We start from the raw sequence: 14,793 nt of genomic DNA on the forward strand, positions 1-14,793 counted from the left end.
ATTCCAATCATTTGATCTCACACTTTAAGGTCATGTGCTGTCTTTTAGTAGTCCCACCATGGTCCCAGAACCAGAAAAATCAAGGGAGTAAATCTCATCAGAAAGGGTTTTCTGCTCTCGTCTTTCTAGTCGAGTCTTTCCAGTGCTAACAGCAATGCCAGCCCCTGTGCCCTTAGGTCTCCTAAAAGGAGATCTTCCAGACATCCAGTGCAGCTCTGTCAACATGCTTATCTTTTCTCACCATTTACACTTCACCATGCAACGGCCAGCTTCTTTAATATCGGCCATTTCACAAGGGTTACCCACCTGGACCAAACTGCTTCAAACTGGATAAAACTGGACTGGATTAATAACATTTCACTATTTTACTGGACACATTTTCAACCATGTGCATCCACCAACACAACGCTATGTTGTAATGTTATGTGTAATGCAAATTAAAAAGTAACTTACAGTATGGCAAAAGATAGTATTTCTTTAATGTTTGGTTTGATCTAAATATTTGTGGTGAGCATTACATTTAATAGTCATTATGCATGGTCACTCAAAGAACGGTTCTGCATTACCTAATCGTAAGCAATTTCTTCAATTCTATCTGTTTTTATCTCTATTTTTAGCTGTGTAGAATGTTATGGTACGTTGGAATCCACACAAATATGTGATGGAAGAAATATGATTCAGAGTGAAACCTCAGATAATTCATACTGCAGTGTGTTTGTCAGAGAGGAGTTCCACTGAATGAAACGGGCCTTCACTCAATTAAACTACCACTCCTGCCAGCTATTCTAAACACTCAGACCTTCATTGCATAGGCCTCATATTACCGTATTATTATAACAGAAGTCAAATGTTTACCTGAATAGTTCCCAGTGGTTTGATCAAATGACAATGGTATCATGATACTAAAGTCAAAAACATAGTAGATTTTGGCGTGCTGATCAAACACAACACATTACTATAAACAATAACCCCAAAGCACTATAAAAGTAATACAAAATGTCAGCTACATATAAATCTGAAGAAAGAAAAGCCTAGAAAATAGGCTATTAACTGACAACAAGAAATAAACAGATTTTATCCCCATTAACCTGGGAAACAACACTGCTCTTTGCTGTCCTTTTTTTTGCACAAAGCTGATAAGCAAACACAATACAAAGATTTGCTCTCTGGAACATGACAATGTCCGTGCAGGCATGACTGGAAAGGGTGTGTCCTGCTGGGTCCCTGCAGAATATGACCCATGAGCTGTACACACAAGCTGGGGATCAGCAGCGCGTTTATTTATTTAACAATGTCATTCTTCCACTCTCAGATTCAGTGGAAACCCAGAGCGGCGGCTACGGCTAGCGCTAGCTCTGAAGGGAATAACAGGAATTAAAACAAAAAAGTGGTTCAGATACCGATTGTTTTTCTTTTGTATCTGGACAGGAAAGAGTGCTTTGCCGAGGCTGGGAAAACAGAAGACCTGTTTTGTTTTCGGTCACCTAATAAAGGTCGTAAACTAAATGGAAAAAACAGACACAAACTATCAGGGCATAATAAGTATGCATAGCCTGAAAAGATGTTTAGTGCTTATGAGAGACTTAATAGTAATGTACAATTCAATATGGTACATAAGCCACATACAATGTACAGCCAAAACTTAGCGAGGCCTGCAAAACATACAAACATGGTTCATCATCTACTGAACAATCTTTGTCATTTCCAACGTTTAGCCCTAATGTGCAATCTGTTCATCAATTAAGGCTGAAAGTTTCTAGCATAAATACTAAATCAACCAGCAGGCCAAAACTCGAATTCTCCTGCACACCGCTTTAGGCATGCAGGTACCCAGATAAACTGAACCAATAGCGAAAGTTCTATTTATCAATCGATTCCCGTGGATTCTGAAAGGTCTTACGCAGTGAGGCTGAAAAGGACAATGAAGCAATAATAGAATATGCTGTGTCAGCCCTTGGCTGCTCATCCTTGAGGATAAGCAAAAAACCACCCCCAAAACCATACCTGACAAAATGCACTACTAAAGAAAGTAAGTCACTACTCTCTTTAAATGCACTGTACTTACTTAACACTTTTAGGCAGCTTGATCCATTAATGATACCATATCTGGTTATGTTATTATTAGACATCCAGCAGGCCTATATTCCTAAATCATAGGCTGAAAAAACAAAGAGCACTGAAAAGAATGTAAAACTAAAATACAGGATCATGCACAATGAACATTTTATTATCAGTTTCCTGGCTTTGACCACTGGATTCTGAATTCTTAGTGCAGCACATGATTTGAACTATAGGCCTGGATCCACAATGAAGTTTGGCACTTTCTCATATGTATGTTCTCATGTGATCTGAACACAGTATGGATACGTACTTTAACAGTTTGTATCTTCCTTTACTATAAAAATATAACCTGTACTAATCTCATGTACCTCTGTATCTCCATGAACATTTCTTCACCTAGATAGCCCCTGCGCTGCGACCAATACGATTACTTATTCCTAATACAGTATGTCAAATAATAGCATGCATTCCTGAGCAGAATGGGAGGCTAAGTTTGCCATTACCTAGCCTCGATAAACACTGAGAGGTCAATGTTCACTGCTGTTCATTTGTCCAGGCACTTCCAAATGAGATTCTGCTGAACAATACAGTATGTGCTCAAAGGCACAAATAAACAACTGTGGTGACAGACGGTGACTTGCTGGTCAAAGCTCACTCCGCTCATTCACTCCATTCTTTGAGATCTGTGGAATTATGACTGAAAAGTACTGACAGATGAGTTGTTTTCACAATACTAATAAGTCATGTATTTATGATGACTGTCCACTGAGGCTACAGTAAAACAAATTGATGTACGGTGTACAGCTAATTCAATAGTGTGCCTCTGTTTCAGATGTACACAGAAATTAATTTAAGGACTTACATTCTACATTCTCTATTTTTAAAATAGAGAGGAAAATAATCCAATAATTTAAGATATGTATAAAAAAAGTCAAATAGTGCTTTCCTTGAATGAGTCATTCAAATGTCATGTTATTTTGAGCTTAAAGATTTTCTGTTATGCAGCTAACTTGTGCTTACATAAATTTGTTATAAAAAAACAGAACATGAAAAAATGTCAGAACAATAGTGTAGCATACCGCTCAATAAATCGATACTATATAAACAGAGGATGTAAAAGATTCAATATCTAAAAAAGTTCAATAGTCCTTCTATGTTTCATAAGAGTTGCATACATTGGTTAACGGGACCGCTTCATCATTGCAATGTAAGCACCTTCAGACCACTATGTCCATGATGACAACCACATATAATGCAATGAGGGAGAGGTATGGAAGTTCACTGCAGACTTGAAAATGACAGCATCCCCTCTAACAAAGAAGCATTTGTCATCTCATTTTCTCTTCAAATATTAACAAGGCAAATGCACCACATCCTTGATCAGGGTATGCTACTTGGTTACAGAGCTTTACATGCAGTGCCTTTCAAATGTAATATAATGTTTTTGTCAGGTGCTGAATTAGTGTATGCTAATGAACTATTAAAAAGACAAGAGTTTATTCAATGTTGAAATGTTCAAAACTCACAAAGAATTCAGTGCTATGCGTCAACCAAGGCCTTCAAAGCTGAATCATAATCCATAAAAATTTTCAGTGCCCCAGTATTGATTTGAAGATATACCCTTTCTGGTTATAAGACAGAACAACTTATATCGATATATATATATATGCGTTAGTTTTGGAAACCACAATGCAGTCAATAGGACACATGCATGGAAGAACAAGGGAAAGGTTTAGAGTATTTCAGGTTGTAGTAACGTTTTGTTAGTATGTAGTATGTAGACTAATGGTTATTGTGTTTCAAATCATGCTCACATAGCCAGATGCAGAACTTGAATTAAATTACATGAAATGGCATGAAATAAAATTTAATTAATTCATTAATTATACTGAGCACATAACACACATGCACTTAGTGATCATCATTATTAGGTAGACCTGTACACCAGCTTGTTAATGCAAATATTTAGGCTAATCAGCCGATCATGTGGTAACTAAATGCATAAAAGCATGCTGACATGGTCAAGAGGTTCAGTCAGCTGTTTTTCAGACCAAATGTCCGAATGCGGAAGAAATGTGACTTTGACCATGGAATGATTGTTGGTGCCAAACAGGGTGGTTTGAATATCTCAGAAATGGCTGATCTCCTGGGATTTCCATGCACAACAGTCTCTACAGTTTGCAGAGAATGGTGCTAAAAACTAAAAACATCCAGTGAGCAGTAGTTCTGCAAGCAAAAATGGCTTGTTAATGAGAGAGGTCAGGGGAGAAGTCCAAGTCAAAGCTGCCAGGAAGGTGACTGTAACGCAAATAACCACACATTACAACAGTGGTATGCAGAAGAGCATCTCTGAACACAATACGCATCAAGCCTCTAAGTGGATAGGCTACAGCAGCAGAAGACCAATAAGTTTAAAACATAAGTCTAATAAATACCTAATAAAGTGCTCACTGAGTATATGTTTGCATTGGTAGGCACTTCCATTCAAAAAAGCTCATTTTCAACCTCAATATCTCACCCGTTTCATAACCAATCTCAATCCCATTTTGCAGGTCTACAATGGCAACTACTATTTTAGTATTGCTACATTGCACCATTTCTGTTATGAAAACCCTTAAAAAATTATCATTAAAAATTAAGACTTGTTTTGCACACAAAAATTATAATAAAATAAATAAAAAATCCGGACACAAGACCACTTATAATGTCCATAATTCAGAAGCATGCATGCTTTTTTCGAATTTCATGACAGAATTTCTACATTTCAACAATGAATTGACCAAAACTGTCTGTCCAAAGTGGAAAGCAAGCACCCAATTTGTGAAAACGTGTAGGATACAGGGCGGGCGAAAAGACACCAGCTTGGTCGGTGTACATAAACAGAAGACTTACAGCTAAATCGCCAGCTATTTTAGCTATTGTCATGAACACCAACAAATTGAGTTCACGAGGCTAGCCAGCAAGCTCTAGCTACACAGAAATTATTGTTGAAATGGAAAATAAGGACACTAATGAGCTATACTTTTACATCATGCGTTGGTATGCATGCTAGATATAAAAAGAAAACTTTGATTGAGAACTTTCAATTCAACCAAAAATGTATCATTCAATGAACGGCAAATTAATTAGCGTATAAGGAATGGGGAGGAAGGGCTTGCAAGACTAGATGTCCTGTAACTCTATTTAACGTTGGCAAGTGGGCCCAATAAATTATTTAATTTAAGCCAACTTCTCAACCAAGGGTTTTACTTTTAATGCATATATATTTAATTTATTTAACCTCCTGGTGTAAAAACGAGAAAATGAATCACAAAACTATGTTTCAAGTGAAATGTTTGCATAATTTATTGAAATCAAAAGATTTTTTTTATTAGCCCTAACGCTAACATCAGCCTGCTCTCCATCAAGGTGTAACAGTACAGATCTCTGACAACATGGTACAGCCCTGTAGTGTATATTCAGTTTGTGCAGAACAAGACTTTCTAATTTATGCCCAATTATTTGCATAGCATTAACATGGCAGCATAATATTATTTTGATAAATTCACAGATAACAAATTATATATATTACATACAACATAACATTTATTCCCACAGAGAGAATCAAATGATTTGTGGGTGACACTATCATTGATTGACTGTGAATGCACAGTAGTTAGCCATGACATTGCTTAATCGCTCATTTACTTTTGGACAAATTATAATAGTCATATATATATATACACTCAGTGAGCAAATTTATTAGGTAGAACTGTACACCAGCTTGTTAATGCAAATATTTAATCAGCCAATCATATGGCAGCAATTAAATGCATAAAAGCACGCAGATGTGGTCAAGAAGTTCAGCTGTTGTATAGACCAAATGTCAGAATAGGGAAGACGTGATCTAAGTGACTTTGACCATGGAAGGATTGTTGGAGCCAGACAGTCCTTCCATGTATCTCAGAAACTGCTGATCTCCTGTGATTTTCATGCACAACAGTCTCAAGAGTTTGCAGAGAATGGTACAGGAAAAAAAAATCTTCCAGTGAGCAGCAGTTATGCAGGCAAAAAAGCACTGTTAAAGAGATAATCAGAGGAGAAGGGCCAGACTGACATACAGTAGGCCTATATGAATGAGATCAAAGCAATACAGACTCTACACTCAACAATATACGGTGTAATGCATGATCTATCAATTAATCGCTCTAGTTTAAAAGCTGTATGCTACACACTGAAACACTTAATGGACAAGCTATGTTGAAAGAATGATACAAGGTATGTGGTCCCAAATAGGACACATGGGCATGTTGGAAATAAAGCATGCTTAAGAAAAGTGCAAAATAAGTATACTGCTTCTAACTTGAATATGCAACAGTGCCAATATACACTAGTCTAAGACGATGAACACTTACAGAGGTTTGAATCCTAAACAATCTGCCCAGGTGCGAGCACATGTTGTTCGACGTATTGTAGACTTTATATATGGCTATAGCAGTTCTGTGCTGATAGCAGCAGGTTCATGTTCGCGTTAGTGCTAATCAGTTTAATTTCCTGTCTTTCGAGAATTTCAGCAAATGCAAACATTTCACTTAAAACGTCGTTTTCTGTGAATAATAAATAAATGCATGGGTTTTCAAAAACGTATGGACAATGAGGAGAAAGAGTGTGATGTTATAAGATTAGGAAATAATAGTATCCTTTTGGACAACCATGTTCGCGCACAGACCAAAGCCAGCTAAATCTCTCCATGGCTTAGCTATCTTTTCGTAACACATACAGACTAGTACAGAAAAGGTGGTTATAAATCGGCCAAAATCATTCTCTAAAGAACGGACCACTTGCTCAATTACGTCAATATTAAGCGTTAAGTTAGCGAATGAAAAATAATAGTAGCTATACACGAGTCGCTCTTGTAATTATATTGATCATCGTGCTGGATACATGACAAAGTTTAACATAGCCTAAAGTATAAAATAATGCTATATTTCACTGGATCTTAATGTATACGTGGTAGTTTAAACTTTACAACAAAAGGCATAAAAAAGAGGCATAAACTAACAAACAGAAAACTAGCAATGTAAATACTCCAGTGATAGATACTAGCAACCAATTATCAGTAAACTGATGCAAAGAACGTATAGTTTAGCGTTACGCACACGGAAGCATCCTTATTTCTCAAATGATATAGCTCGCTACAATGTAACTAGCTATAGCAGGTGGTCAATTGTGTTACAAGTTAGCTAGCTAGCTAGTTAACATTACAGTGCATGAAAATAATAGACAGCAAAAGTTAGATAACTTTTTCTTTCCATGTAGCTAGGTAATACTAACTAACCAAGGTTAGGACACAGCATCTATTATTTGGCTGGTAAAGCCAAGTTAGCTACATCCAAATAAGAATATTACCGTTGGTTAACTAGCAATAGCTAACAAAGCCACAGGCTATATGACAAGACAGCTTTCTAAATTGTGTATTGTTACCGTTATAGTTCGCATGACTAGGTAGCTAGCTTCCAAGTCAGAAGGATGACAAACATGCATACTACTAGTAGCCTAATCTGCCTAGCTAGCTAATAAACAGACTGTTAGCTAGGTGATCTAGCCAGCTACTGCCAACTAGCAACTGGGCTAGTTAGCTAACGGATAGTTGTATGGCTCAGCTCGACATACGCTACATTCTCGAAGCAGCTGCTGTACGTTAACTGATTGATGCAGATGGCTAGTTATAACGGTGCAATGTGCAGTCCCTCCATTGGCAAGCAAGCTAGCTACGCAATATTTTATCAAAATAAGCTCAACAAAAACATATGCAAGTGATGATGGGGCGTCTCCTTACCTGACTTGCTTTGTGAAACTGTTTCTTAAACCCAGCCACCGACATCCTCAAAATAAATATTGTCGAACTGCTGCAAGAGTAGATTTGGAAGAATTAGGAAACAAGTGAAAGTGAAAACAATGGGAAGTGGGGGGAACTGTTCAAAAGGGGCAGCAGACTCGTTGCTTTTTTTCACTGGGCCCCCCACAGGCAGCTGTCAATCCGCTATGAATAAAATGCTGCTGCAGCCCGTGAAAGGGTGAATTCCACGGAGTGACGTTCTCTATTCTCAAATCCTATTGGTGGATACTTTGTGTTTATGGGAAATAATGCCAGCAAAATAAACCCACGCACGTCAGTGCTGGGGACAAGCAGCACGTAAAGAAGGCAGCAGCAGAGAGAGAATGATGATATGATAAATATCCTTTTTACCACATCTAAATTGAATAATTGTCCACCTAAAGGCAGTATAGTCTCACAAGTAATGGGCATGGGTTTAGAAGCTGCACTAATATGGATGATTGGGGATTGTAGTTTTAAGGCTGCATGATGAATTCAGTTGTTTATGTCTGTTATTGACAAATGACTTCTGACATAAAATAGTTCAAAGTAGCATTTAAACTTTTTAAAATCTCCTGTTGTATTCACCTCTAATCGAATTGTATGATCTCTTATCATTGTGATTATCCATTATGTTGCGGTGTAAAAATAATCTAATATGCCACTGCAGTTTAGAATACAGCAAAGCTTTTTCTGAAGGAATCGCCTCTTATTTGAGTGCTAATCTATTTCATGATAATATATTGTTGGATAAATGTGTTCTCTGATGTTTTGCTCAGTGCTTGTTCACACGCTTCAAGAGTCATAATTATATCATAACAATCCCCACCATCATTTGAACTGGGTGCTTTTGATCTCCCCATTCCTTTAGTTGCAGTTATACTGTATTATATCACCAGGGGGGATTTATGTGCAATATGCTGAATGTGCAATATGTTTCTGGCATTTGTGCACTTGCACAGTGAAGAGCTTTGTCCTTCATGTATATTGATCTTTTTCCTGAAAAAGATTATCTGCTGTGTGCATAGGCCACAGTATATTCTTTATGTATTGGTGTTCATACATTTCACAATCAAAATATGAATTGAATTTAAAATACAGCTGCTGTTTTTGTGAATTATTAATGCATGACGATCATAATTTCTTAATTAGTGTACATGTTGCATGAAAATTTCAAGCTAGTTTTAATTTAATATTTTTTTACTTCCTCATCAACAATGGATATTTACAATATACTGTATGTTTTACCTCAAAGTTGGGTTAAAGAACGTAAACAACTAACCCATTTAAAGATGTCACAAGCATAGGCTGTCCAATCTGTTAGACCAAGCTTGTTTATGCTAAATGTATGTACTTTTGGGATTGATTGTTTGTATTGTAAATGTCAGAAATACAGGCTGAACATTTTTTTTCCTGTACTGCACTCAGGCTGCTACAGTGTTATTTTCTCCGTTTTTCAAGCTGTGCTATTCAGCGTAACTATAATCACATACAATAGCTTGTTTATTTGTTTCTTTTTGTCTGAAGACACTGAGGGGGTTGTGTGGAAGCAGCAGTTTGAAGTGTTTGACAGGCATACTGAGGTAATAATGACCTTCTGCTAACATCTATTCTTTAGAGAAAAAAAAGATATCGTCTCAGTGGAACTGCTGCCCCCTCGTGGTTTAAATAATGACGACCATTACAACAGCATCATTTGTTCGTGCACAAAAACGGACAATCACAGTTGAACAAAAACAAAATTGTGTTATAGATGTACAACTTGTCCCATTAGTGTTCAGTCTAAGCTGAGTCCTTAGAGACTAAATTAATTAAATCAATGAAATGATAAGTAATGATGTCCAGGCAAGAATGCGACAGTCATTTAGGGCCAATGATAAAACTTTTGTTGCCTGCAGAGATAAGTAATTAGACTGAAAGAAATCTACGACCTTTAGGAGCACAACACTATTCAGATTCATAAAAGATTTAGAGCTGTGCAAGCATCTTTGCTACAAAATATATACTGAACATTATCCATTTTTCCATCCTGGTGACACCATTTTATGCAAGGATTGACGCACCATAATGACAGAGAGCAGAAACTTTCATCTGCCCATAATCTTGCTGAGCTGAGAAAATGTTTTGTGTCTGAGGCGCACACAGAGAAGTTAAATGTCTTGTGATACTGCCTGTCATCAGATCATGCCTCAACTCTTGTCCCTGATGGCTAAACCGATGAAGACAGGGCTGACACAGAAAAATCCCCTCACCATCAAGTGTAAACTGCCGACACTTGGCCAAAGCAGCTGGATAAGAAAACAAAAGTACGATGCTTGCTGAGTTGCTTTTGGTTATACGTTTATCTTTTTTTTTAGCTTTTCTTTATGAAACATATAAAGCGATGGGCAAATTGCAATTGGTATACACTCACATAAATACAGCTAATACTTCATTTCAATTTTTAAAACCATTTCAGAATGAGTAGTTTAATGAATGTGTGTGTATCTGCTTGTATAAGTGAGTGTGAATGCAAATGTGTACCTTTTCTATGTGCATAAACTAAGACCAATTTTAGCCAACAGATGGCGACATAAACCTTTTAAAAGACATTAATTTCCATTGAGTATTTAGCACACACACGTGCGCGCACATATATTGTATATACACTCAGTGATCACTTTATTAGGTATTATTCTTTCTTTGGAATTACTGGTCTTCTGCTGCTGTAATGCATGGTTATTTGAGTTACTGTCACCTTCCTGTCAGATTTAATCATTCTCCTCTGACCTCTCATTAACAAGGCATTTTCACCCACAGAATTGCTGCTTACTGCATGTTTTTTGTACCAATCTCTATGTTCTCTATGAACTCTACAGACTGAGGAAATACCAGTAGATCAGCACTTTCTGAAATACTCAAACCACCCTGTCTGTCACCAACACCCATAGGTGTTCAATTGGGTTGAGATCTAGTGATTTCTTTCTAATCAAGCCATTCAGTGACCCCTCGTGTTCTGCCGGTGGGGGTATTGTCATCCTGGGAGAGACCACTCCTATCAGGACAGAAATATTTCATCATAGGATTAAGGGTGATCCCTCAAAATAATTTTGTATAAAACAAAGGGGACCCAAAACATGCCAGGAAAATGCCCCCCACAGCAGAGCACTGGACCCCCTCGCTGTAGGGGTCAAGCACTCAGGCCGTTCTCTTGGTGTACACCACACCACACATCCACATCTGTGTAGACCAGTGCCTATGGTTTTTGCACCATCAAAATCTCAAATGTGCATTCGTTTTTTAATGAGTGGTTTATGCACTGCAACCCTAGTATAATTTCCCTCTCTATGTAGTTGTCCATGGACTGTTCTTGGTGACACAGTTTGATCACGTCCTGCATTGACATTCCCAGTCACCTGAGTTGCTCTTCCATTTTTTCTTACATATCTCACTAATGAATTAGTATCACAGACATCAAGCATTACCATATTTTATAATGTCTTTACTACAGGTCTAAATGCAGATGTTATATTAGTCACTGTTCCTATTGAAACACTAGTCAGTTGAGCAGTCTTTGTGACTGAAGCTCCTACCATTACTGCCCCAATAATGAACCCTGTTTCAAAGTCACTTAGATCTTTTCCTTTTGCTGGAATCGAGATAAACTGGGCCTGCTCAGGCTTTTTATAAATGCCACAGAGCATGATAAGATGATAACAGCTCAACTGTATCATGCAGTACTCCTGTATGGAAGCAACTGCATCTCTCCACTCATTTATTCAGGGTTTTCCTTTAATTTCTCCCTGGTCTGTATATACAGGTATATATTACATTACTACAGTTCCTGCAGAACAACACACCGTTATATGTAATGTAATATATTTCAAACAGTGCAGAAAATATTGTGTTGATGTGAAATGCTACACCATCTACATGTACAAATAGTATTGGTCAGGTCTGTAAGTATACGTGATATGCATTAAAATTAGTCCTTTTTGTCCGACATATGTTTGAAATGGCTCATCTGTTGAGAATCTAAGCAACATTTCATTTTGGGAAAATATTTATTTGGGATGTCCATTGCTATATGTTTTTGAATCATTATTTTAAATTTATTGGATTATTGTTGAAATTCTATGACATATAGGTGACAAAATACATAAAAGAAACTAGTAGCCATTTCATAATTCTTTCAAAAGAATCCATGCATTATGTTGTATACTTCCTTTGTTCGTTGTGTCAGTATACTTCCATCCTAAAGAATGATAGAACCCGTTTGTCTAAAGTTGTAACTCTTTACTCCTAATTTAACGATATTTTTGCGATGCTTATTCGTACACGAAAGTCATCCGTTGCCTGGTGGAGCTGTGCTTCCGTCACATTGTATGATCCTGAGCAGGAGCAGTCGCAGACGTGAATGGCTTTAGCAGGAAATGGTTCACAGCCACGAACCCTCCGGCTCGGCCAATTTGCAGTGTGTTTTCAGCTTTGCGTTGCGTGGGGCCGTACCTTCATGTGATATTAACGGCGGGCGGCGTAAAGGCTCTGTGACATGTGAGCTGAGGGCTCTCAGTGGCCCCTGTCCGCTGCCAAACGGGGGGAATGCGCGAGAGGACTAGCCCCCAACGTGTGCGATTTCACTCACGGGTGACACCAAGCGCACTGAATAAATAAATGCATTTTCGCCGAGATTGTTTTGCCATTGCACCCCCCTCAGCGATGACACAAAGGGAAATGGACCCCATGGCCCATGCCACGGAGCCAGGCTGAATCTGGGGAAATGAAGCAGACAGCTAGTAAATAATTGTTGCCATTGTGCCCTCAGCCACTGCAGGGCTGGGGCATGCTCCACATGACCTGCCAGGCTTTGACACGGCACCCGGACCCCGAGCTGTCACCCCTACGGAAATATCACCCTCGCCTCCACAATTTGTACACTTAACACTTCACTTGGCGCATGACAGGTGCTTATTTCCCCATATTGGTAGACCCTTTTTTTTTGACGAGGGATGCCTCTGAGCAGGAATGCACATCTCCTCTGTAAGGCCAGCTACTGTTTCATTGTGAACCTAGCATCCACACAGGCCTTCTAAAACAGCAGTACTCATTTTCTAGAATAACCTTTCAGGTTTTAAAAACACACAGGGATATCACTGACTGCTGTCTTGGGCTGCAGTTTATTTAATAGATTCAGTAATATTTGATCATCTAAGTCTTTACTTCTTTACTTTATGTGTGGGAAAGCCACAGAAAAATATTTGATGCAAGCCCCTTTGTGATGCAAACACATTCTCAGGGACATAATATAAGTGATAGCACATTATAGTCTGCTACAGTGGCTTTTTGCTGACTCTCTGGTAATCGTTTTCAGAGCTAATGCACATAGAGTAATTGAGTAGCACGTCACCTATGAGCCTTTGCATTTCAAAAATGGGGAACTGAAAAAACTGGAAAAAAAAAGATTAGTTGCCATATTCCAGAAAAAAGTTGATCCTATTGTTCTGCGCTATATTCTAAATGTTACATGAGGTTGGTCAAATATGTGTTTTCCTTTCACAGGAAGCTGAGGATTGAAGGGGGGGATTGAAGACGTTTCTGACTGAAATTCAGACACTGCTGTAGCTATTGCACACAAATAACTCAAAGGAGCCTTAGAGACAGTCGACATATCAATATCTCCACACCACTTGAGCTCTTGAGGTCAGCTGGATGTGAAACGCATTTTGTTTACCTCCATGTATCTCCGAACAGCGCCTCATGATTGGTGGAGGGCTTGTATCTGAGTGACTCCTGCCACTTGTAGTGATCACAGGAGAACAGGCTTGTGACTACATGCACCTCGTCCTCAATTAATTGACTTTCTTCTGCAGAGCTGCATTTGAAAGGGCCTTACATAGCTCTCCCCAAGGCCTTGAACCTGGTCTTGAGAACAGATTTAGGCAGTTTCTGCATAACATGTCCCTCTGGAGAGATGGGGGAGACGCGGGTAGTCTGTTTGTGCAGCAGCACTAATGTAAGTGTGTGTATGGAAAGGCTGGTGGGCCATGTGTGGCAGGTGTCTCTGCTCTCTTAGCTAATGTCAGAACATGATGCTTTTACCATGCTTTCAAAGAGGCTTTATGTTACAGTGTAAATCACTGTGTCCCACTAAATCTCCCATTAAAGACTTACCCTATGTGTTATATCTGCCTCAATATAATATTTGAAAGGCAGCAGTCCCAGCCAGATACGTTATGGGTGTAAGTCTTTGCAGCCAGGTCACAGGTAGGAAGCATACTGGTGATTGTGTACCTGTAAAAATGGCAATGTAATATAATGTAATGTAATAGCACTGGATGATCCCAGTGTAGCTTTGTAGGTTACATACATGAAACATACTTCATACAGCTTCAAACAACAGAATTCTTCAAAATCTTTATACAAACTCTTTATACAAAATTATGGATATCAAAAAGATACAAAGTTACAACTTAGCTTTCACTTGTGTTTCACATAAATGATATTATAAACCCCATCTCAAAACTATACGACTCATGTTTTTCTATATCAATTCAAGCAGCTTTGCCCTCGGTTTCTTCATGGTCTTTATGTACAGTACACAATAAATAAATAAAGTGCCAGCAGAAAAGATCCATCATTAAAGTCCGTTGGAGTGCTTGTGCTAACAAATTGTAAATCATACACTTATTTGTTTGAAGTCTCAAAAATCATTAGCATCACTTCCTCTTAGAGCACATATGTAGGTAGTAGACAAAAGGTAGAAACACTTGGGTAAATGAGGGGTACTTAGTATATTGAAAGCAGGTACTTCCAGACAGGTGCAATTCCTGACTTATTTAGGCAATTAACATCCCAGCATGCTTAGGGTCATGCACAAAATAGTGGTCAGGTCTGGC

At 38.3% G+C, this 14,793-nt stretch overlaps 1 protein-coding gene across 2 annotated transcripts in view; it reads right to left on the reverse strand.

Moving 5' to 3' along the window:
* sh3gl3a (SH3-domain GRB2-like 3a) overlaps nucleotides 1-8,078 on the reverse strand; it is a 32,507-nt gene extending 24,429 nt beyond the window's left edge. For both annotated transcript variants that reach the window (XM_061245839.1, XM_061245838.1), the window contains exon 1: nucleotides 7,880-8,078. In XM_061245839.1, coding sequence (XP_061101823.1) covers nucleotides 7,880-7,924 — 45 coding nt within the window. In that variant the 5' untranslated portion in view covers nucleotides 7,925-8,078. The remainder of the gene's footprint in view (nucleotides 1-7,879) is intronic.
* Between the last annotated feature and the right edge of the window lie 6,715 nt (nucleotides 8,079-14,793).

The sequence above is a fragment of the Conger conger genome, chromosome 6, assembly GCF_963514075.1.
Source record: "Conger conger chromosome 6, fConCon1.1, whole genome shotgun sequence".
Taxonomy (NCBI): Eukaryota; Metazoa; Chordata; class Actinopteri; order Anguilliformes; family Congridae; genus Conger; species Conger conger.